This window comes from Tamandua tetradactyla, chromosome 18 (genome assembly GCF_023851605.1).
Source record: "Tamandua tetradactyla isolate mTamTet1 chromosome 18, mTamTet1.pri, whole genome shotgun sequence".
Classification (NCBI taxonomy): Eukaryota; Metazoa; Chordata; class Mammalia; order Pilosa; family Myrmecophagidae; genus Tamandua; species Tamandua tetradactyla.
The window spans coordinates 34,009,384-34,035,541 of record NC_135344.1 but is presented as its reverse complement, the minus strand read 5'-3'; the positions used below and the strand labels follow the sequence as shown (position 1 = coordinate 34,035,541).

Sequence of the window (26,158 nt, the reverse complement as noted above, 5' to 3'; positions counted from 1 at the left end):
TCTAGTAGTTTTGTTGTGGATTTTTCTGGGTTTTCTACGTATAGTATCATATCATCTGCAAACAGTGATAGTTTTACTTCTTCCTTTCCAATTTTGATGCCTTGTATTTCCTTTTCTTGTCTAATTGCTTTGGCTAGAACTTCTAACACAATGTTGAATAATAGTGGTGATAGTGGACATCCTTGTCTTGTTCCTGATCTTAGGGGGAAAGTTTTCAATTTTTCCCCATTGAGGATGATATTAGCTGTGGGTTTTTCATATATTCCCTCTATCATTTTAAGGAAGTTCCCTTGTATTCCTATCTTTTGAAGTGTTTTCAACAGGAAAGGATGTTGAATCTTGTCTTTCTTGTTTTTTAATGTAGGCATTTAGGGCAATAAATTTCCCTCTCAGCCCAGCCTTTGCCACATTCCATAAATTCTGATAAGTTGTATTCTCATTTTCATTCATCTCCAGATAGCTACTGATTTCTCTAGCAATTTCTTCTTTGACCCCCTGGCTCTTTAAGAGTGTTTTATTTAATCTCCATGTATTTGTGAATGTTGTCATTCTTTGGTGGTTAATGAGATCCAGCTTCATCCCATTATGATCAGAGAAAGTGCTTTGAATAATTTCAATATTTTTTATATTTATAAAGACCTATTTTATGCCCCAGGATATGATCTATTCTGGAGACTCTTCCATGAGCCCTGGAGAAGAATGTGTGACTTTGTGCTTTGGGGTGCAATGACTGTTAGGTCTAATTCATTTATCAAGTTATTCAACTTCTCTATTTCTTTGTTGATCTTCTGTCTGGTTGTCCTATCTATAGAGGGGAGTGGTGTATTGAAGTCTCCTACTATTATTGTTGAAACAACAACATTATTGCTCCGTTCAGTTTTGCCAATGTCTGTCTCATGTACTTTGGAGCTCCTTGATTGGGAGCATAAACATTTATGATTGTTTTATCTTCTTGGTGAATTGACCCTTTAATTAGTATATAGTGTCCTTCTTTGTCTCTTATGATGTCTTTATATTTAAAGTCTATTTTATCTGATATTAGTATAGCTACTCCTGCTTTCTTTTGGTTATAACTTACTTGCATGGAAAATCTTTTTCTATCCTTTCACTTTCAAACTATTTGCATTTTTGTGTCTAAAGTGAGTCTCTTGTAAGCAGCATATAGCTGGATTATGTTTCTTAATCCATTTTGCCAATCTGTATCTTTTAGTTAATAAGTTTAGTCCGTTAAGATTCAAAGTTATTACTGAAAATGCATTTCTTGATTCAACCATCTTCTTTTTTATTCTATTTGTCAGATGTATATATTCTTTTCCATCTTTCTCTTTGTATTCTTTAAATTACCTTTAGTGGTACTCTTCAGTTCTGTGCCCTCCTCCAGACCTCCCTCTCCTGCCTTTTTTTTTCAGCTGGCAGAACTCTTTTAGTATTTCTTATAGGGCTGCTCTCTTGTTGACAAGTTCTTTCAGGACTTCTTTGTCTGTGAAAACTTTAATCTATCCCTCAGTTTTGAAGGACAATTTGGCTGGACACATAATTCTCGGCTGGAAGTCTTTCTCTTTCAGGTTCTTGAATCTATCATACTACGGCCTTCTCCCCTCCAGGGTGCTAGTTGAGTAGTCTGAACTCGGTCTTATTTGGTTTCCCTTGTATGTAGTAGATTGTTGTCTCTTGCTGCTTTCAGGATTTTCTGCTTCTCTTCAACATTTGACAGACTGATCAGTATGTGCCTTGGGGAAGGCCTATTTGGATTTGTTTTGTTTGGAGTTCTTTGGGCCTCTTTGACTTGTATATTTATGTCCTTTATGAGTGTTGGGAAGTTTTTCCCCATTATATCCTCAACTACTCTTCCTAGCCCTTTACTCCTCTCTTCTTCTTCTGGGACAGCAATGATTCTTACATTTGTGTGCTTCGTTTTGTCTATCATTTCCCAATTCAATTTTTTCCATCTTTTTTGCCATTTGCTGTTTTGAGTCTTGAAAGTCAATTATCCTGTCCTCTATATCACTTATTCTTTCTCCTGTCTCTTCAAATCTGGTGTTGTGTGCCTCTGGCATGTTTTTATTTGGTCAACAGCATCTTTAGTCTCTTCGATTATCTGCTATTTTTCTGTTTATTCTTTCAAATTCCTCTTTATGCTCTTCTACTGTCTTCTTGATCTCCTTTATGTCATATGCTATCCCACTTATTTTATTAAGTAGAGTTGTATGAGTATCTTTGATTAGTTGTTCCAACGTCTGTGTCTCCTCTGGTGCTTTAATTTGGTCATCAGGCAGGGCTATATCTGTCTGCATTGTGATATGCTTAGTGACATTCTGCTGTCTTTGTTGCATATAAGTATCTTGATTGATTTAATTTGGGAGTGATTTCTTTCAGTAGTCTAAGGCCTTGTGTTTGTGGGATGGTCATAAAGCAGGAGCAGAGCACGGGGTGGAGCACTCAGTTCAGCGATTTGTTTTGGGGCAGGTATGGGTGCAGGATGGGGATGTCACATTGATGTTTGTGAAGGTGGGCACCCAGCGGCCAAGGAGGATATAGCTGTGTGGGTGCACCAGTCTAGGGGGTGTAACCCTGGTGTGCGCTGATTTAAGGCATGGGGCCCTTTGTGTGCATGCACAGAGCTGTGGCAGCAGGTCGGCATTATGCCTTCGTGGACTGGGGGCAGATGTGACCTGGCTGCGCAGGTCGGCACTTTCTCAGAACTGGGAAGTGAGGCTGAGGGCTGTACGCATGTGCAGTTCTAGGACTGCTGTAAAGTGCAGTTCCCAGAGCTGAATGACGTGATTGGGGGCCCGTGTGCATGCGTGGGCCTGGGAGTTTCATAAACAGATGTGCTGAGCTCAGGGAGGGTGGGGTGCGGCTGTGCGACACTATGGGCAGGACTCCGCATCATGGGTCTGAGAAAGCCTTCTTGATCATAAGGGGGAAGAGAGAAATGAGAGAATGTTTCAGTGGCTGAGAGATTTCAGAGAGGTTATTCTGGAGGTTTTTCTTACACTTTATATAGATATGCCTTTTTAGTTTATGGTGTATTTTAGTGGCTGGAGGGAAGTACCTGAAACTGTTGAATTATTTTCCAGTAGTCATGATTCTTGAAGATGTTTGCATAACTTCTAGTTTTTACAGTGTGATGGTGTGATTGTGAAAACCTTTTGGCTGATGCTCCCTTTATCCAGGCAATGGACAGATGAGCAAAAAGGTAAGGAGAGTAAATAGATAATAGGAAAGGATAAGGGGAAGAAATAAATTGGGTAGATTGCAATGTTAGCGGTCAATGGGAGGGAGGGGTAAGGGGTATGATATGTCCATTTTTTTGGTCTTTTTCTTTTTCTGGAGTGATGCAATTGTTCTAAAAATGATCATGATAATGAATACACAACTGTGTGATTATATTGTGAGGCACTGGTTGTATATGTTGGATGGACTGTATGTGCGTGAAGAGAGCTGATAAAAATATAAAAACAGAAACAAAAACAAAAAACCTGGCTCCCCAGAATTTAAAGGGCAGTATGTTATTTAAAAAAAATTTTAATTTTAAAATTATAAAAAAATGACAAAGAAACACAAACATTCTTAACATATGATCATTCTGTTCTACATATATAATCAGTAATTCACAATATCATCACATAGTTGCATATTCACCAGATCATTTCTTACATTTGCATCAATTCAGAAAAAGATAAAAAGACAACAGAAAAAAATTCGTACATGCTATACCCCTTATCCCTCCCTTTCATTGATTACTAGCATTTCAATCTTATTTTAACATTTGTCCCCTCTATTACGTATTTTTATTCCATACGTTTTGCTCATTTGTTGATAAGGTAGATACAAGGAGCATTAGACACAAGGTTTTCACAATCACACAGTCACATTGTGAAAGCTCTATCATTATACAATCATCTTCAAGAAACATGGCTACTGGAACACAGCTCTACATTTTCAGGCAGTTCCCTCCAGCCTCTCCACTACATCTTGAACAACAAGGTGATATCTACTTAATGCATAAGAATAACCTCCAGGCTAACCTCTCAACTCTGTTTGGAATCTCTCAGCCATTGACACCTTGTCTCATTTTACTCTTCCCCCTTTTGGTCGAGAAGGTTTTCTCAATCCCTTGATGCTGGGTCTCAGCTCATTCTAGGATTTCTGTCCCATGTTGCCAGATTTCTGTCCCATGTTGCCAGGGCAGTATGTTTTAAAAAAAGATTATAAAGAAATTTAGGGCCTCAGATTATCCCCACACTAAACACTTTTCTGGGGCTTAATTTAACGTCTTGGGGAAGCTGATGGGTGTCCTGGTGCCGGACCTTTGTTCGTTCTTGCTCCTTCTTCACCCTTCCGGCAGTCGTGGCTTCCTTTTGTAGGAGAGGACTGCCTGTGCAGTGCGCCTCCTACGCCGCTCATTTGGGGACCTTCTTTTTTCCCTTTTTTGGTCCTTGAGCTGCTCCATGCCCTGCTTTTGCTGCTCTGGTGACTGGCAGGGGTCCTGCGATGCCCAGGTGCCAGGCTGTCGCGCACAGAGCCTAGAACCTCTGTGGGTGACTGTGGGAACCGAGTTATAATTCTGAACTCTTGATAGGGAGTGTTTTATTGAAAGGGGCACATTCTTCTGGAAATAGTTTGGCAGAACTTTGTTGATAAAATGACACACTGCATAACAGCTTCATGTCTTGGGTGAAATCACATCAGTTCTCATCCAAACACAGGATAGCATCCTGCACGGCATCATTTTATACATTTTTATTTTGTGTAAACCAAAATATTTCTAAGCAAATTTAATATTCAAATCAATGCGAACAAGGGATTTAGAAGACCTTCTTGACCAAAGGGGGGAAGAGAGTAATGAGACAAAAAAAAGTTTCAGTGGCCGAGAGATTTCAAACAGTTGAGAGGTTATCCTGGAGGTTATTCTCAGGCATTATACAGATAGCCCTTTTCAGTGTACTGGAGAGACTGGAGGGAAGTGCCTGAAACTGCAGAGCTGTGTTTCAGTAGCCTTGATTCTTTAAGATGATTGTATAATAACACAGCTTTTACAATGTGACTGTGTGATTGTGAAAACCTGTGTCTGATGCTCCTTTTATCTAGGGTATGGACAGATGAATAAAAAATATGGATTAAAGAAAGAAATAGCAGGAACAAAGGTTAAAATAAATTGAGTAGATTGAAATACTAGTGATCAATGAGAGGGAGGGGTAAAGGGGTATAGTATGTATGAGTCTTTTCTTTTCTATTTCTTTTTCTGGAGTGATGCAAATGTTCTAAAAAATGATCATGGTGACAAATATGCAACTATGTATGGTAGACAATGTATAGAATGTACGTCAGGAATGTTTGTTTGTTAAAGTTTGAGAATAAAAACATATAAAAGAAATTGAAGCAAGCCCAACTCTAGTTTATCATTTAACTTGTTTATTGCCATGTAATAAATCTTTCACAAAAATAAGGAAGAAACTCCTGGTGGCTTTGCAGGGCCAAGAGGCCGCGGTGCCGGGGTGATATTTGCGTCCTGAGGAGGGACGGGGAGCAGGGCGCCCCAGTGAGCCTTCTACTGGGTGGTTAATTAAAAAGGGGGGGGGCAGAGAAAAAAAGAGCAGCAGAGTGGGGGAGGGGGACTGCTAGCGTGTGGGCTCCGGTGGTGCCCCAGCGAGGCGGTGGGGGAGAAGACACTGCGTGAGTCCACCCGCGACGGGCCCCTGGAGTGTGCCCTCAACCAAGACGACCGAGCGGCCGGACCCTGGAGCCGCGCTACCTCCGCGCTGAGCTGCCGGGCCCCAGCCTAGTGGTCACCCCGCGCCACTGCCCCGCCGAGGACAACTCTGTGGTCCTCCAGAGAGGCTCAGCTGTTCCAGGGGACTTTTCTCTGTCTTTTTTTTTTTTTTGCTTTCAAGAAAAAGGAAGCAAATCAAAATGCACCAGAAATAAATTAAAAACTGTAAAATATTTCCCCACATAAAAAATAAATATAACTGCTACCTGAAATAATGAGGAAATCATTTCTCTTCTCCGACCCATAGGATTGCTCCTTCTGGCTTCAAACTGCCTCACCCTGAAAGCTGGACTCAGTAGAAGTCACTAACAACCTAATCTGCTTGTCTGAGGGGCCTGTTATATGCAATCATATGAAATATAGACAAGTAAGAGACCCCACCCAACCGTGGGAAAGGAAAGAGGCTGGCACAGAAGCCCTGCAGGAGTGGGGGGCAAGCAGGATTTGCATCCTAGACCCACCCACATGGGTGATGGATCCCTCCTAAGTCACTCAGCCTTGGGAAGCTTTGGTCTCCTCACCTGTCCAGGTGAGGATAAGGCAACCCCTCCGACTGCCTGGAAGGCCTATTGAAAGGTTCACCCCGGGCTTTCACTGTGCGGAAACCACACAGGGGTGGACTGACTGCTGGCAGCAAGCCTGGCCTTTTTCTGGCTGAAGATGGCTCCTCCCAGGGTTCCCATAAGATAGTGATGGACCAAAATGCTCTGGCCTTCAATCCCAGGCTCATGGGGACAGAAGAGCAGCTGGCTCCTCACACAGATGAAATGACAGCAGCTTGAAACTGGGTGCTTGGTCTCATCTGGAATTACGGACTTTCTCTGCCGAAAAGCAAATAATTTTTAGGCCCTGGGCTCCTCGTCTAGACTACAGAGGACCAGCTGTGGAGGCTGAGGGCGGCCGGAGAGGGTGATCCCACCTGGGTCTCGTAGCTGCTGCTCTGCCAGGTGCTCTCCTCGGTGCAGCCTCAGCAGCTGTTTCCTTCAGAGAAGCTCCTTCCTCCAGCTCAGGGACCAGACACACAGACCACATAGGCCCAAACAAGTTTTTAAAAAATCAGAAATGAAGAGAAAAAAATGTTTTTCAACTCATGTGGAATACTGTGTCTATCAAGTTGGTCTTTTTGGTACTGTGAGTTTGAGTGAAGAAAAAAGATTGCTCTCAAAACTAAGCTTTTCTTTCCGCAATGATTAATACAGAAATAGATTAACTTAATTTGTGCTACACTCCAATTTAATTCCAGCGACAACTTAGAGGCCAAATCCACAGAAAAACTAACCTGGGTTTCATAAGAAAGAGCCGTTTTCTACCTTCAAGGGAATGATACAGAAGTTCTAAAGACTAATATCAAAGTGTCTGGGCACAGTGCTTATGATGACGTGGGCTCTCGGAAGGCAGAAACCCACCCATGTGTGTGTACAGGCACACACACACACACAGGTACGCACAGGCACACATGCATGCATAGGTACACACACACGCAAGCACAGGAACACACATATGCACAGGCACACACACGCATGCACAGGAACACACACATGCACAGGCACACATACACATGCACACACATGCACAGGCACACATGCACATGGACACACATGCATAGGCACAACACGCGTGCAGACACATGCACATGCATAGGTACATGCACACATGCACAGGCACACACACATGCATGCACACATATGGTCTCATTTCCTTATTAATTCTTTCTCATCATCTTTTCAGACTGATATTCGTTAATTTAAAAAGACACACACACACACATACACACACACGTAAAGGTGAAGTTATATGCCTAAGGCATCCCATTCCTGGGAAAGTTCTGGGTTTTTGGTCTAGAAATAAAATTGCATGTTGATAGCAAGTTTTTTTGTTTATTACAGTTGTGCCCCCCCCCACCCCCGCTGCCACACTACAATCTAAGCTGAGTGATGTACTGCCAAACTGGCACCAATTCTCCATATCAAAGTGTGCAAGGGAAACATACTTGTGTAATCCTCTTTAATAGAAGATAAACAAGGCAATCTGTCTGTCTACTTTTCCTCTCCCAGAAATAAGGGAACTAGAAGAGCTGCTCAGCAGGAGGAGGAGGGATAAGGTGGGAAATGTGTCCCTCCTTCCCTCAGTCAGAATCCATCGTGAACAGCTGGATGTCCTGTGGGTCCCAGTACAGGCCTACTGCTGAGTTGTAGACAAGAGACCAGACATACGGGATAAAAAACTCCTCGGGCTGCTCCTCTTCCACGTATTTGAATTTCAATTCTGGAAATTTCTGAAATGAAAACAAGATGATTTTATAATTTCGCAGTTGCAGACAAAAGCACAAGCAGCAGCAGCTCGTCAGTGCAGGGAGCACGTCCCCTAGTCGGTCACGGGGCCTGGGAGCTTTGGGGCCTTAAAAGATTTCAGCTTTCAAATGACTCCTAAGAAAATGTAAATTACTTGGAGGGAGAGAAAACGACAACCTGGGTCATGCACAGCCGATGCCAGCTTGGTTAAGAGCTTGCTGAGAGAAGGAGAGATCATCACGGGGCAGAGCTGAGTGGAGAAACATCACACCTGAGAAATGGACTCTGCCCAGGGAGGCAGGCAAGTGCTGAAGCAAACATCACCCACTGTGCGATGCTTAGGGCTGGTTTTTCTTGAGAAACCTGGTTTTCAGGGTTCATTCCTTTTGGAATAGTTCCCACTCACAATTCCAGAGCGTTGAGCTGAAAAGGTAGGAGTGTGCCTACAGGAAAATGCTCTCATGGTTCTGGGGGTGGGCAGCAGGCTCGGCCACAGCTTAGCCTCAGCCTCTGCCCCGTGGAGGCAGGTGGTGATGGCTTGAGCTTTGCAGAAGGGGGCTGTGGTGGGGGTGGGGGGCCGGGGGGAAAGCTTCGGAAGGGCTGTGCAGATGCTTCCAGGTGACCTAGGTCCGTGGTCTTCAGTCCCTCCTGTTTAGCAGCCCTAAGGCTGCGCTGACATTTCAGTGCTTCACCAGGATTTGGGGCTTTTAATTTTCCAGTTTCAGCCCTGACCTCTACACTGCAGCCAGGGCAGGGTAGCGATTCTCCCTTCAGTAGCCCCTGGGAGGCTGGACTCTACTAAAGCTTCTACTCTGCCTGCTTCTGTTGCCAAGGCAGCTCTGGCAGGAGTGGCTGCAGTTCTGTAACCTCCCTCCCAGGTGGGCTGGGGTAGGGGGAGGAGCAAGACCAGGGTTCTCAGAGGAAGGACATGGTGAAGGTTGAGGGAGAGGCTGAAAGAAACAAAAAAAGGAGACATACATACCCGACCACAACCTGAGAACTGGAGGGGATGTGGCAGGAGGGAGGGGCAGGTACCCGGTTCAGGGACAGGAAATGGGCCTGAATTGAGCTAATGCTAGTAGGATGGGCAGATCTGGGTGGATTTAAAGGATATTCACGCAAGAGAAGCAACAGAACTGGTGGGCTTTATAACCCCTACTTTAAAGAGAAGGTAACAGATTAAGTAACAGGACCTAAGTAAGGTTGGAGCTAGGATGTGAAGCCACATGGTCTGACTCCCAGCTGTTTTCTAGCACACACGTGCCTCCCTGAGGCTGTGAGACACGTGTGGCCCTTGCCCAGCACCTTGAGCCTCACCTCTAAACAGCACCTTGGGCAGCTTGGAGTACCTCCCTCCAAAGTGAGGAGATTATGGTTTAGGGGTGGAGGTGGGGACAGCTATACACATACACAGTTATAGGACTTCTTAAAGCACTGACAGTGATTGAGACTAAACATCTATTTGCTGGATCCTCAGAGTACCAAAACGATTAGAGAGGGGTAGGGTTAACTAGGAAATGCTTTATGGAAAGGTAAATTTTGAGTTAAATTTTGAAAAGTTAAATCTCCAAAAAAGGAGATTATTTCAACAAACCAGGTCATCACAGACAGCACAGCCCCACTGTACATCTTACATACAGGATATATACAAGTGCCCCCCATATCCCCCATTCCTGCCTTCACACCCTCTCCCACCCCATACTTCAGTCCCCTTTCCAAAACCACTCTGGATTAAGGCAAGTCCAAGCCTCTCAGTATTCCTAACCATCAGTGCAGGCCAAATGTCTTGGTGTGTACTGATGATCAGTAATGACTACAATTTATAGTGTAGCTTCTCTATCTGGGCTCTTTGGGTCTATTTGGCTGGCAAAGTATGGTTAGCTCAGGATGTAGCACTAGTTTCTGAACTTGCTGACATGAACTGGGATCCGATTAGCACCCCCACACCTCCTAGTTTTTCATTCCCCACTTATGAAGTCTCCTGGGTCCCTCCCCACCCTGTGATCAGCATTCTCTGGGTACACTGCAATGCCTCAAGCAGGCAGGTGGTCTCCTGGTGGCCTGGTGCCTTGGGCATCCTTGATGAGCCTCCTTGCACACCCTGTGCTGCTTCTAGTCTGGGAGCACAGGGTGCTTGGAGAGGCCAGTAAGTCTACCAAAGAAGTCATGTGTCTTATAGAGAACAACAAAATGAGATTCTTTTTTGGGAAAAATTTGCATTTCAGCAATGGTGTGCAGCTACCAGCTACCACTAACCAAGCACTCCCTAAGAACTAAGCCCGCCTGGCAGCTCCACAAACAGCATCATGGTCAACCACTACCATTTCCTGGTCGAGGTTGAGGTTGCCAACCCTGCAAACGGAAGACAGAATGGGGGTTTGGAGAGGCTAAGCACTTTTCCAAAGTCACAAAGCCCATTGTGTGGAGTCATGCTTACAAGCCTAGGTCTGACAGAGTGTTCAAAGTCAGTTTGAAAAGTGACACCAGAGAGCTAGCTACCTAGTGCTCTGTCCTTAAATTTGATACTCCGCGGAACCTGACACCCTTCAGGGTTGGTTCTGTGCCACAGAAGACATGGCCCAGAACCAGGCACTCTGCTGGTCCTTGTTGCTGATGAAAAACATAACCACAAAATCACAATAATGTCGCTAGTCAAGAAAGATGGGGGGACTCCTTTGATGAAGAAAAGAAATTTACCCCATAGCAATGGGAATGAAAGTCCTAGTTCTTAGAATGGCCTGATACTTCAGAAAATGTCCCATGCTGACTCTGAGAGAAGTGAAGGGTGGGAGGAGGGGTGCACATGAGTGGATGGAAAAGGGCAGGGTCCCCCATGTCCTCTTTCGGTTAGAATAACAACATCCTACATTTCTGTGGTAATACAGCCATTAAAACGAATTTCTTGTTAGAAATAAACATGACTCGAGGGTATGAACCCTCTTCTTCATCCAGGAACATACTTGGGGTTTTCTTACAAAAGTCACAAGAAAGGATGTGAGGTAACTTATCTGAGGCTGCTTTCAGTATCTCTTAAGGAAGGTGCAATGGGAAATGAAACAAGCAAACTTGAAACTGCTTTCATAAGAATTCCTTCCATCCCCCTAAGATCAGGAACAAGACAAGGATGTCCACTATCACCACTATTATTCAACATTGTGTTGGAAGTTCTAGCCAAAGCAATTAGACAAGAAAAAGAAATACAAGGCATCAAAATTGGAAAGGAAGAAGTAAAACTATCACTGTTTGCAGATGCTATGATACTATACGTAGAAAACCCAGAAAAATCCACAACAAAATTACTAGAGTTAATAAATGAGTACAGCAAAGTAGCAGGCTACAAGATCAATATTCAAAAATCTGTAGCTTTTCTATACACTAGTAATGAACAAGCTGAGGGGGAAATCAAGAAACGAATCCCATTTACAATTGCAACTAAAAGAATAAAATACCTAGGAATAAATTTAACCAAAGAGACAAAAAACCTATATAAAGAAAACTACAAAAAACTGTTAAAAGAAATCACAGAAGACCTAAATAGATGGAAGGGCATACCGTGTTCATGGATTGGAAGACTAAATATAATTAAGATGTCAATCCTATCTAAACTGATCTACAGATTCAATGCAATACCAATCAAAATCCCAACAACTTATTTTTCAGAATTAGAAAAACCAATAAGCAAATTTATCTGGAAGGGCAGGGTGCCCCGAATTGCTAAAAACATCTTGAGGGGGGCGGGCCGCGGTGGCTCAGCGGGCAAAGTGCTTGCCTGCTATGCCGGAGGACCTCGGTTCGATTCCCGGCCCCAGCCCATGTAACAAAAAAACAAAGAAACAAATTACAATAAAACAAGAAAATGTTTAAAGATGTTTCCCTTTCTTCCTTCCTTCCTTCCTTCTATCCTTCCTTCTCTCTGTCTTTCCTTTAAAAAAAAAACATCTTGAGGGAAAAAAACGAAGCTGGAGGTCTCGCGATGCCGGACTTTAAGGCATATTATGAAGCCACAGTGGTCAAAACAGCATGGTATTGGCATAAAGATAGATATATCAACCAATGGAATCGAATAGAGTGCTCAGATATAGACCCTCTCATCTATGGACATTTGATCTTTGATAAGGCAGTCAAGCCAACTCACCTGGGACAGAACAGTCTCTTCAATAAATGGTGCCTAGAGAACTGGATATCCATATGTAAAAGAATGAAAGAAGACCTGTATCTCACACCTTATACAAAAGTTAACTCAAAATGGATCAAAGATCTAAACATTAGGTCTAAGACCATAAAACAGTTAGAGAAAAATGTAGGGAGATATCTTATGAATCTTACAACTGGAGGCGGTTTTATGGACCTTAAACCTAAAGCAAGAGCACTGAAGAAATACATAAATAAATGGGAGCTCCTCAAAATTAAACACTTTTGTGCATCAAAGAACTTCATCAAGAAAGTAGAAAGACAGCCTACACAATGGGAGATAATATTTGGAAGTGACATATCAGATAAAGGTCTAGTATCCAGAATTTATAAAGAGCTTGTTCAACTCAACAACAAAAAGACAGCCAACCCAATTACAAAATGGGAAAAAGACACCTACCAGAAGAGGAAATACGGATGGCCAAGAGGCACATGAAGAGATGCTCAATGTCCCTGGCCATTAGAGAAATGCAAATCAAAACCACAATGAGATATCATCTCACACCCACCAGAATGGCCATTATCAACAAAACAGAAAATGACAAGTGCTGGAGAGGATGCGGAGAAAGAGGCACACTTATCCACTGTTGGTGGGAATGTCAAGTGGTGCAACCACTGTGGAAGGCAGTTTGGCGGTTCCTCAAAAAGCTGAATATAGAATTGCCATACGACCCAGCAATACCATTGCTAGGTATCTACTCAAAGGACTTAAGGGCAAAGACACAAATGGACATTTGCACACCAATGTTTATAGCAGCGTTATTTACAATTGCAAAGAGATGGAAACAGCCAAAATGTCCATCAACAGAAGAATGGCTAAACAAACTGTGGTATATACATACAATGGAATATTATGCAGCTTTAAGACAAGATAAACTTATGAAGCATGTAATAACATGGATGGACCTAGAGAATATTATGCTGAGTGAGTCCAGCCAAAAACTAAAGGACAAATACTGTATGGTCCCACTGATGTGAACGGACATTCGAGAATAAACTTGAAATATGTCATTGGTAACAGAGTCCAGCAGGAGTTAGAAACAGGATAAGATAATGGGTAATTGAAGCTGAAGGGATACAGACTGTGCAACAGGACTAGATACAAAAACTCAAAAATGGACAGCACAATAATACCTAATTGTAAAGTAATCATGTTAAAACACTGAATGAAGCTGCATCTGAGCTATAGGGTTTTTTTTTTTTTTTTACTATTATTACTACTTTTATTTCTTTTCTCTTTATTAACATTTTATATCTTTTTCTGTTGTGTTGCTAGTTCCTCTAAACCGATGCAAATGTACTAAGAAACGATGATCATGCATCTATGTGATGATGTTAAGAATTACTGAGTGTATATGTAGAATGGTATGATTTCTAAATGTTGTGTTAATTTCTTTTTTTTTTTCTTTCCGTTAATAAAAAAAAAAAAAAAAAAGAATTCCTTCCAATTGAATTAAAGAAACTAGGCAAGAGCTGCTGTGGTCTGGCTCTGAGCACACCTGCCCTCATGACTCTGGGGAAATCTTGATGACTTTTGGGTTAGGAAAGGCAATGAGTCAAAGACTGCTCTTACATCATCCAGAGGTGGATCTAGCAAAGGGCCACTTGGCAAACCACATCCCATGACTAGCTTTCCTACCACCTGGTAAGAGCAAAGATGAAAATGTCCCTTTTTCATTTTGGATACAGTTTACATCAAAATACTAATTTGTCTTAACATTTCAAAGGCACAGGCGTCTCTTAACAACATGGGGACTTTTTCCCTAATCTGAAAGTAAACTGCTTGGCAAGAAATAACCAAAGGCAGTAAACAAAGTTTCAGTGTAGGGTGATGCCCAAAGTGGCAAGAATTCCAACAACAAACAAATAACATAAAATTTATAAAACAGTAAACAGTATATAATAGTGTATTAAAAATAACATAAAATAGTATAAATGTTATCTATCAATAGCAGAGACACATGTAGATTTTAATAAAATCTTTCTTCAAACTGATCAATGTTGATTTCTAGGCAGTTCTCCATGAAGATGTATTAATCAATTCTGAGATTATATCTAACATTTATTGAACCCTGTTATGGGCAGGCATATTATACACTTTACATACAGTTGCTTTGAAACAACTAGGAAAAGCACTCAAAAGGCTGGCAGATAATTTGAGTTCCAGCTCTATCCATTTTCCAGTCGTTCATTCAGCAGATATACTGAGTGCCTGCTCTGCTGTAAGCACAGTCCTGAGAAAACAGCCGTGAACAAGACGCACACAGTTCCAGCATTCAAAAGTGACAAGTCCAGTCCTTACTAGCTAGGTAGCTTGGACAAGTCTTATACCCTCACTCCGACTCAGGCTCTTAAAATAGAAAGTTTACTAAGATTTTGAATTTAATTCCCTGCCTAATTCACAGGGTGGTAATGACAATCAATGAGAAGAGCCATGGAAAAGTGCTTGGTGTAGTGCCCAACACAGAGTAAGCACTCAATTAAATTTGCTGGCTATTACTGACATTAAAATGATATACAAATGTTAAGCATACTCTTATTTAGTAACGTTCAGTAGTCAGATCTAAAGATTAGAAACACTGTGACTGGCTTAGTCCTAAATCCGCATCGCTAATCTCACCCAAATGGACACTTTTCACTTAGCAAACTTGTTCCCTTGACTCTTTTTTTAAAAAAATATTTTATTGAGAAATCTTCACACACATACATCCCATACATGGTATACAATCAATGGCTCACAACATCATCACATAGTTGTGTATTCATCACTATAATAATTTTTTAGAACATTTGTATCACCCCAGAAAAAGAAATAAAAAGAGAAAAGAAAAAACTCATACACCCCATACCCCTTACACCCCTCCCTTTCCATCTACCCAGTTTATTTTACCCTTTGTCCCCCCTATTATTTATTTATTTATTTATTTATTTATTTATTTATTTATTTATCATCTGTCCATACCCTGGACAAAAGGAGCATCAGTCTGACTTTTTTTATGTTGAGAAGAGGTGTCAACACAAAAGGATAGGGCAATGTAATTGAATGATAATATCAGAGAGGTTGGTCCCTCTGTCTTTCAGGATTTATCTGACCCAGGTACCCTCTGGGAATTATAGATTCCAGGAAAGCACACTTAGTGCATGAAAGTTGTACAGTCTCAGTTCGGGTCCTAGGTGTTCTCAAGAGTCAACAGGAATGATGCTGGTTGGGGTTTAGCAAACCATGGCGGTCAACACTAATTAACTGAAGCTTGCTTAATAGTCACCTCCAGAATAGCCTCTTACCCCACTTGATTTCTCTTGGCCATTGATGTCTTATTTTATTACACCTTTTTTCCTCCCCTTGATTTGGAAGGTGTTGTTGATCCCGCGGTGCTAGGACCAGACTCATCCTTAGGAGCCATACCCCAAGCCGCCAGGGAGACCTTCATCCCCGAATGTCATGTCCCACGCAGGGGTTCCATGTCTTTTAAGTAATGATGATGAGCTTCAAACATTTCTTCAATGGCCTCCTACCAGTAATTCACTTAGCTGTTATGCCCGAGTGTCCTCATCTATGAGCTGATGGGGTTATCTCTAGGTCCCGTTCCAGTTCTGGAGTTCAGGTGGCTCCAGGCTGGGGGTCAGAAGGCCTTGTCTCTGTCCTGGCTCAGCCACTGGCAAGTGGTGCAGTTATCAGCAAGTTGTAGTATTTCCCTAGGACACAGTTTTCTTACCTTGAGTAAAATGTAGGACCTCTGAGCTTCTCCCAATTCAGACTGGGTGTGTTTTTTTAAGTTGATCCTAGTAAGGTCCTACCGTTTGTATTCTCTGCCATGCCACCCAGGCTCTACTGGATTAGGAGAAAGGTTGAGTGGGCCAGGCCTGGGTTCAGCTGCAACCCTGAAGTCAAGTATTTATGGATTTCTATTTCACTAGGCTTCACATGGCGGCCATCTCAGTAGCGAGGTTGAGCATTTGAATCTTCCTGAACTGCTCTATGAGTTAACAATAGATTATTTTAAAGGCTAAAAATCCCAATTGCTCAAAACCAAGACAAACGTAAGGCTGTTATTGTTGAGCTTCTCTGTGAACAAAGAGCTCATGACTAAGTGGGTTGAGGGTCTTGTGCTGGCTAGTTAAAGCCTGATCCCTTTCGCAGGCTGGGTTCTTAAAGCTGGTGGTCTCCTGAGTGCCTGAGTGTGTGCCACTGGCCATACGGTGGGGGTGGGGGGAGGACTGAAAGAGCAAGTGCAAACAGAGCAGCATGAACGCATTTCCATTACCGAAAAAATACTTGCATATGTAGATAGTACATATGCATATTTCTGAATTCCTAGTACCAACTCCTCTCTTGTAGAGTGAACAAGTGAGCTGGGAGATATTATTTCTTGGGCTGTTTATTTAGAACTTCTCACCAGCATTTAAAGGTTTAGAAGGGGAAACAATGCATAAATAGCAAGTGAAACAAGAACATGTTTCTAGGATTGGCTATACCAAGCTAGCTCTTGAAAGTACAAGGTAAAGAGCTTCCTTTTTCCTGCAACACATTGTTTTTAAGACCAGTTACTGGGAGCATTTTAAAAGAGTGAAATAATAATAGGCATAAATCCTAACAGAGTTCTGAAAATACTATTCAATCCATCTGATTACATGCGAATGCAGCCTTTGCATAACTAGCTGTGCCCAAGTTACATTTAATTTGTAATCTCCCTCCCAAATTTACCTATCTATCTAGCTAAGGAAAGCCAGCATGTTTTGAGATTTTTAATAGGCATTTAAAAAAAATCTGTGGTCTTCAAATATGTCTAAGAAGTTTGAAGAGGTAAGGAAAAGAAAGACAAAAGGTTTTACTTAGCACTGAGGACACTGGGGACGCATTTTGTCAGGATTTAGTCCAAGTAATGTCACAGTCTTAAAGTTTAGACAAAGTTACTCTTTCCTTTATGGTCCTTTTCAAACCAGTGGAGAACAATACTACTAGCCTGTGATGGCTGAGGGAAATCCAACGTCCTCACTTGAGGGTGTCACCCTAAGCCCCATCCAAACACTGAGCCTCTGACTGGCCTATGAGCTCCATGCAGCTGCTGGGGCCCAGGTTGCTTGGGCATTCTGAAGCCTTCCCCACTCCGACACCCACCCAGCTCCTCCCTTCCTGTCTCCTCTTGCGTGGCCTTCTCAGGACCCCTTTGGGCTCCAGCCAGTGACACTCTGGTAAACTTGTTTTGATGATTACTAAAACTCTGGGAAAGCAGAGGATGGTGCTCTGGGGGGAAAGGGACTTTAATTTGATAGCCATGGTCAGAATTCCTCTAGATATGGCTAGCAGAGGGCAGGGTGGTGGTTACCTTGGGCCCAGGCTACTCTGCTGGGGAGCCCCTTGCTTTTGCTTTTCTCTTTCTGAGATAGTTGTCCTGTGACTCAGCTCAACAAGGAGATAAAATCCATCTCTTATGCTTGGAGCTTGGTCTCAATCCAAAGCTACTTACAACAACCCTGTTGTTTTGATTTTTGGAGCCAGAGGTAATGTTACACACTCAAGTTTGGCCAGAATGTTTTTATCAGCTTCAATGAATCAACCTACCACAGTGGGACATCCGGACGCCCATCTCAGAGACAAAGCAAAGGCCTGATTTAATGGCTGAGACTTGGGTAAAACAAGCGGACCAAAAGCTTTAAAGACGGCTCTGCTGTCAGTCATGTGATCTGATGGAAACCCACAGGAAGTTCAGTGAACAGATGTAGGGCTCAACTGCAACAATTTTATTACCACAAAAGTTCAATGAAGTTTTCCCTCTTCCACCTAAAGATTATATAGATAGTATCAGAAACTCTAGCAAGTACCTGGCATAGCTCCAGAAAGTTTAATGCAATTTAAAATCAAACAGCTACATAGCACAGTGAAAAAAACAGAAGACCATAGTGAGGCCTCTGAATAGACAAGCAGACGCGTGACCCTCTGTGGTGTGGCAGCCTGTGAAATGCCAGCTGGGGACAACGGTCAGGATTGCTAAGGGTGTTGTAAGCGGCACAGCCAGGGGCTGTGGTGGGGGGTCCTGCTTAGGTGAAAAGTAAACTGGTTTCCAGATTCCATCATAAGATAGCAAGGTAAGCATTTCCATATAGTCAATTTTTTTTAATCCAAGGGTAGATTAAAAAATTATAAAATTATATTTCATATATAAAATTTATATATAAATTATAAAATTTGGGGATTATCCAACTCCCCTCCCCCTGTCATCCCTCCTTCACATACTATTACAGTTTAACTTTGGACCCTTCAGTGATGGAGCCTTAAATCAAATGTTAGTGAGCACCAACCATGTATGAGGCACAGGGCTTGGGGCTGGAGAGGAACAAAGAGGAGTAACTGCTGTTCCCTCACAGGCTGTTTAATTTAGTAGGGGGACTAAGATCGAGGAAGGAGCATGATACAGGATAGGACTTCAGTGGCATGAGCTCCAGCAGAGGGGCTCACATCGGGCTGATACGGAGTCAGAGAGTTTAGGTGGGCCTGGACAGCAAACTCTGGCAGAAAGAAAGAACCGACACATAGGAAACATCTATATCATCAATTTGGCTAAATTATTTCCTGAACAAGACTGAACTTCAGGCTCTCCCACATGTAATGAATGGAATGAGTTAGAAAAGTATCAAATAATATTACTTATCTGACAAAAAGAAGATAAACATTGGTTTACGAATAACAACAAAACTGATTGTGAAGTGCTTCTATTTTACGTAAACTCATTTTAAAATTAATGAAAAGTGAATTTAAAATACAGAAAATTATATTAGAAGCAAGTTACAAATTAAGAAACATAAAGCTAAAATTTAGATGCACATAATGAGGGTGGCTCAGAAGACAGCTCCAACCCGCTGCTTATCCAAGAACATGAAGGCTGGCCTCCTGGGGGCTTTGCAGGGCTCTCTCGGGGCAGTGAATAAGCAGCAGGAAGAGGAGTTAGGAGGGGGACAGGCACCTCTCCTGAAGGCCCAGGTCAGGCAACCAACCGCCTCTTGCTCAGGAAACTTTCTTGCCACCACTGAGTGTCTATACGAGACACGAGACAATTAACTTGTTAACTTGTGGCCAAAGGATGCAGAAAAGAGCACATGAAGGGAATGGTATAAAGTCGAATCCCCACAAACTCAGAACCAAAATTTGAAGCCCACTTGAGTTTGCAGCTGACCCAATGTCCCTGTTAGACTCTTCTCTCACTGACCCAGGCCAAAAGGGTTCACAGAAAAGAAAGATTTTCTATGTCTTGAGTTTTAAATCTCTCATTCTGTTCTGAGAGACAGGGCAATTTTGGGAAGATCCCTAAGAGATGGACGGGGTTCTGACACTGGGGATAGGGTTGGGGCAGGGAGAGAGCTGGCATTCCAAGTGAGGAAACAGGCAGAGGCTGAAAAGTACACTTTCCAGGAAAGGCTAGGAGTGTGGTGTGGCCAGAGCCCAGGGCTCCATGAAGGGTGGAGGCTAAGCTGATGCTGTAAAGATGGGTAAAGACATTGGGTGGGGGTTTCAAAGGCCAGGATAAAAAATTTATTCACTTGGGAGAAAAAATATGGAACCATCAGGGAATCCCTTGATACTGTGTCAAACATTAGGGACATCCAAAACAACAGGCCAAGCCCTTGATCTTGAGGCTTACTCTTGTGAAGCTTATGTAGAGGAGAAGCTTAGCCTACCTATAGGTATGCCTAAGAGTTACTTCTGGAGAACCTCTTTTGTTGCTCAGATGTGGCCTCCCTCTCTCTAAGCCCAACTCTGCAAGTGAAATCATAACCCTCCCCACTATGTGTGACATGACATCCCAGGGATGAAAGTCTCCCTGATGATGTGAGAGATGACTCCCAGGGATGAGTCTGGCCCTGGTACTGTGGGATCAACAATGCCACCCTGACTAAAAGGGGGAAAAGAAGTGTAATAAATAAGGTATCAGTGGCTGAGAGAGTTCAAATAGAGTCAAGAGGCTACTCTGGAGGTCACCCTTACACAAGCTTCAGTTAGACATTGCTACCTATTATGACTTGCCAAACTCCAACCAAAACCATTCCAGCCAATCCTAAAGAACACCTAAATCCTAAAGAACACACAATATATAAGATTCTACAAAGGTTCCATGCACTAGGGTATTCCAGAAACCTACAACCTCCAGATGGGTCCCTGGACCAGGTAGGTCCTGAAATGCAGAGAGGCCAGCCTCTCCAGAACATCAGTTAGTTCCATCTCTCTATCCCATAATATTGTCAGCCCCTTCGAACATGAAAGAGTCAGGATGGGTTAAGTCCTAATACTTGTGAAGAGTGGGATACAAAGAACAAATGTGGAGTTATACAGAGAAGGTAGGGTTTAACAAACAAATATAATTGCTGAATCATTAAATTGATATTTGTTTTAGTCTCCAGTATCTTAGAGCAGCTAGAAGCAGAAACCTAAAATTGTGGAATTTGTAACACATACCAAACTCTGAAATCTGTTCTACAACTAATTGTTGTGCTGTACTTTGAAATTTATTGCTTTTTTTGTATATATGTTATTTTTCATAAAAAAGAAAAAAAAGTCGATTGTGATGATAAAAAATATTTATTCCTTCTAGCTTCCAATATTCTGGAGCAGCAAGAAGGAAAAATCTGAGAGGACAGGGGAAAAAATAAAGTTTATTCATTTGGAGAGCTTAGAGCTGAAAGAACAGGTTGAGAATAGATGTATATAATTAAAAGTCACTAGCTGTCATGTGGCAGCTGAAGTTGCCGGATGTGTTAACTACAAGAAAAGTGAACTGTGTATCATTAAATAAAACCAGTTCCAATTCAGGAGCCTTGGAGGAGATAATTTTGATTCCAGGGTAGGAGATGAGGTACAAAAGTTGAGAATTTACTGGTAGAATTTCTTTCTGCTGAAAGTTGGCCCAGAGGGAAAGCCAGAAATGATTGGAATTGTTTGCCCTTCTGGAGATGAAGTGATGGGACTCATCATTCTGGATAGGACCAAGATAGCTGGCTGAAAATAAATGTACTACAAGACAAAATCCTAACTAGAGTATAAGCTCCATGAGGGGAGGGATTTTTATTTCCCTTTCACTGATAAATCTTCTAGTGTTTATATGTTGAGTGAGTGAATGACAAAAAAATGAGCAAACAAATAAAGGGAGATAAATTGTCTATGGAAAAATCCAGAGTAATGAAAACAGAGAGTTTGGGAAATTGAATCTTGCACAAAGGTGAATTAGTGTTAATAATTGCCTAAAGTTATTTGGGACCAAATGAGCCATATTATGCTCATGGCACTTTAAGAAGTAAATGAATGGGCTCTCTTATTTGGAATTTTGGGGGCAGCACTTCAATCTACAGATAAATTTCCTTCTTAAATGGCCTGCTCTCCTGGCTACCACTATCCTACACGATCCTATTCTTACTCACCTGGGAAGATGTGGCTCATGGACAATGGATAATGTTCATTTAGATGGGCACTGTCATGTTAGATATTTCTATGTAACTAATTATGGAAAATGAAGTGCACTCACTGCACGTATTTGAATTATAGTCGTGGACTAGACTGATGATTAATCCGTAAACTGAGACAAGTTCTTTTCTCTTTTTTGGCATGGGAAGGCTCCAGGAATCAAACCTGGATCTCCTGTTTGGCAGGCAAGAATTCTGGTCACTGAGCCACCATTGCATCGCCCAAGACAGGTTCATTTTTAATGAGTTCATTACTTTTTATTCTTGTCAAGGTTGCAATACGGTAAAAAAAAAAGGCTTATGACCCCAATAACAGTTAAGCCCTAATTATTATATCTGTGATAATCTTTCTTCACATTAGTTTTATTTTTTCAGATGAATTTATGAACTAGGGGAGTGGAAACTATGGGATTAGAGAAAGACTGTGAATCATGTTAAGACAAATTTTGGCAAAACAAGGACCTTTGCTATGCCTGGAGTTAAAAAAAATTTTTATAGACAATAGATAGAGTACTACTTTAATAGTCTTTCATCAATTGTAACAAATGTAAATACTGTTAAAATATTAGAATTACAAAAAAAGTGTTATCAGTTGTAACAAATTTCCTACACCGATGCAAGTATCGGCGGTAGGGTGGTGTATGGGAATCCTGTATTTTATGCATGATTTTTCTGTAAACTGACAACTTCTCTAATAAAAAAAATTTAATATAAAAAAAGAAGGGTTGTCTAGACGCCTTGAGTTCGTGTTCACATATAACATTCACCATACATACCTCCATACATGAGGATTTAGTTCTTAGGGCAAGCTAGATCAGTATCTCTGAATCAGCAATGCAAGACAGAAATCACAGACTCATACTGACTTTGGTAAAGAAGGCAATGGCAGTTCCTTGTCAGAGCACATGCCTGGAATTTTAATGCTGGGAGTTATGTGGAATGACACCTAGAGGTATGTGCGAATGAGGGCAGACAAAGAGGTTTCATTGACATGCCCCCGCCAACTGATGTACCACCAAGTGAAGGAGAGTTTGGTAATTTTATCAGATAGGAACACAAGTATTTGTCATGTATGTCAAAGAGGTATCTGGAAAGAAAATTTCAACTAAGACAAAGATGGAGATAAGATGTCTTTATTTTCTTAAGAGTTATCTTCTTAGAACATTCTTAGGATTTAAGATGCAAGCAATTTGATAGCTTTTGAAGCCTTGAAAGGGTATCATCCATTCTTAGAAAAGTCATGTCTTAATTATTCCCTAACAAGAATAAAATTAGGCTCTGATAATCAACTTTCCAGTACACCCATCAGATAGAAGAATTTCTTTCTCTATTTACGGAAAGAAGTATCAAAGTGGTATGTGAAAAGCTTTGTGGTTGCTAAGCCAATTACATTTTCCTCCACCTGCTTGGAGAAAATCCTACTTAACTCCCCCAATCTTAATGGTAAGAATTTTATAGCCTGAAGGAGTGAGTTCAGTCCTAGTCCTTTTCTATGGGCTGTACTTCCTGGTGACCCACACAGGATTCATGGGGGGGGGGGGGGGGGGTGCGGGGAGAGCCAGTCTGCAGTTCCCCTGTCAGAGGTAACAGTCCCATACCCACATCTATTTAATTGTCAACAAATTAAAAGCACATAAGAGTAACTTCTGGAGGACCTCTTTTGTTGCTCAGATGTGGCCTCACTCTCCTAAGCCCAACTCTGCAAGTGAAATCATTGCCCTCCCTCCTATGTGGGACATGACATCCAGGGGTGAAAGTCTTCCTGATGGCATGGGAGAGGACTCCCAGGGATGAGTCTGGCCCTGGTGCCGTGGGATCAACAATGTCATCCTGACCAAAAGGGGGAAAAGAAGTGTAACAAATAAGGTATCAGTGGCTGAGAGAGTTTAAATAGAGTCAAGATGCTACTCTGAAGGTCACTCTTACGCAAGCTTCAGGTAAACATTGATACCTATTATGACTTGCCAAACTCCAACCAAAACCATTCCAGCCAATCCTAAAGAACACCTAGGGCAATATATAAGATCGTACAAAGGTTCCATGCACTAGGGTAACTTTCCATAAACCTACAACCTCCAAAAGGGTCGCAGGACAATATAAGTACTGAAACCTAGAGGGGCCAGTCTCCAGAACATCAGCTAGACCCATCTTCCTATCCCTTATTTCAGACAGCCCATTCCAACATGAAAAAATTAGAATAGGCATGGCCCAGATACCCCTAGGGAGTGGGAGAGGGATTGGAGGTGATAGTGGGGTTGTACAGAGAGGGTGGGGTTTGGCGGACAAGTGTGGTTGCTGAGTCATTATACTGATGTTGCTCTTAGTCTCCAGTGTCTTGGAGCAGCTAGAAGTAAAAACCTATGAGCCATATTAAGCCGATGGCACTTGTGGAATTGCAGCCCATACCAAACTCTGAAATCAAATACAACTAATGCAGTGTTGTGCTTTGAAATTTATTGCTGTTTTGTATATATGTTATTTTTCACAAAAAAAGAAAAAAAATTGATTGTGATGGTAAAAAAATATTTATTCCTTCTAGCCTCTAATGTTCTCCAAGCAGCTGGAGGGAAAGCTCTGAGTGGTGGTGTGGTAGCCCATGGCAAACTCTGGGATCTGTCCTGTGGCTGCTTGTTGAGGAGTGCTTTGAAGACTGCTGCTTTTTTCTTTCTTTGCTTTGTATACATGTTGTATTATACAATTAAAAAAAAAAGCACATAAGAGCGCTATTTTCTTTTTCAGTCATTAAGAGAGAATTAGGAAATCTAGAAGAAGGGGGACAGAAGCAGAATGTTCTAAAAGGTTCCTAAGACTATTTGTTGAAGAGTAGAATTTGATGTGAAGTAAGTCTACCTTAGATGTCATTTGAAAAAAGTTATATTAGTGAAGTTTCAAAATTATATAGCTGTAAGGTAAAATTATCCTGAAGATGGGATCCCCTAACTTGAAAATAACAGTTCTAGGTCAATGAGAAAAATCCTTATTACTTTCCTGAGCCTCAACTCTTACACATTATGCAAAGACAGAACATTAGCATTAGAAGGGACCGTATGCCTTCCCTGCCTCCACATTCACTCCTACGCTTTTAAAAAGGTACCAAAAAAAAATCATAGAGTCATAAGGCATACAAAGCTAATTGGAATTTATATTAAATTACTGGTATTCAACTGCATTTTTTCCAATTTAAAAAATAACTATCAATTGTGAAAGGTACAATTGATTGAAAAATTCAAGACAGGAGATCAGTAATGAAAAGAACTAATTTTTTCTTTCATGAGAAAGAATTAATCAAAGCACAACTGCAGGAGTAGGGATGAAGAAACATGAGCACAGTGGAGTTATGTGATTTGAGAACTAGTACCCCACCCAAAAAAAGGAGTGAAGGCGACCCTGCCCAACTACATACTAAAATAAACTGTAAGCATAAAGCAACTGAATGTATACTAACCCTTCCTGCTGCTCTGGACCACCACAGAGATCTACGATTTAGAATTTAAATCTCCTATCACAGAACTGGCCAAAAGATCTGTATGTAGTAACTCATCTAGGGAAGATAGGGTAAATATTATTTTATAGTTTAAAAGAAGCAGTTGAGATTAAAACTTTCAAAATTTTTAATTTTGAAAATCTGAGATTTAAAAATTTTCAAAAAAACACACCAGTACCTGAAAGAGCTACAGCCCTACTTCCTTTATGTGTGGCTTACATGAGGACTACTCTGGCTCCAGACTTCCTTTCTTCTCTCTTCATCTTAATTCATCAACTACCCACTCTACAACATGAAAAACACTGTGGAGTATGACAAACATAGAGCAAAGTTCCTATTCTTAAGGAGCTAAAACTCTAGTCAAGAAACAAAATACAACTGCACAAACTAAACATTTAAATAACAATCTCATTCTTAAATACTGAGAAGAGTGGTAAGGAGAGTGAACTACTGGAAGAAGTTCCAGCAGGAAGAGGTCAACAGATGTATATTTCTGGGCGATCTTCAAGGAGGGGGTGGGACTTGGCGTGTAAAGGACAGGTGGAGAAGGGCTGTGAGGTCATTCCAGGCAAGGACAAGCAAGGGAGGAGCAAACACTGTGCTGTATGTTCTGGGGCTGTGGAGCACAGGGTAGGCAATGGGACATGCTGGTAGGTACCGGGGCCTGGGGAGTGAAGGTGGACAGGGGCCAGAGTCTGAACTGTATGGTACATTTCCTGAATTCCTTAGATGTGGCAGAGGGGGGCCGTGAAGGAGGTAAGAGGGGTGGTGAGTTTATTGGAATGCCTGGGTGGCAGAGGTGGTGCAGGTGGTGGTTAGGATGGTGATGGTGACGGTGTGCGTCAAACCCCTCCCCCCCAAAAACTACACCTCCTTTTTTCCTCTCATGCTGCAGAAATGAGATCATCAGTACCGCTTACCAGGTGTTTGTCAGAAATGCAAATTCTTAGGCCCCAAATATTCTGT

General features: G+C 41.8%; 1 protein-coding gene across 5 annotated transcripts in view; it reads right to left on the bottom strand.

Annotated features, from left to right (window-relative positions):
• Window positions 1–7,766: 7,766 nt before the first annotated feature.
• The window catches only part of DYM (dymeclin), a 603,069-nt gene continuing 584,677 nt past the window's right edge, over window positions 7,767–26,158 (bottom strand). For all 5 annotated transcript variants that reach the window (XM_077135504.1, XM_077135505.1, XM_077135503.1 and 2 more), the window contains one exon: window positions 7,767–8,051. In XM_077135504.1, coding sequence (XP_076991619.1) covers window positions 7,902–8,051 — 150 coding nt within the window. In that variant the 3' untranslated portion in view covers window positions 7,767–7,901. The remainder of the gene's footprint in view (window positions 8,052–26,158) is intronic.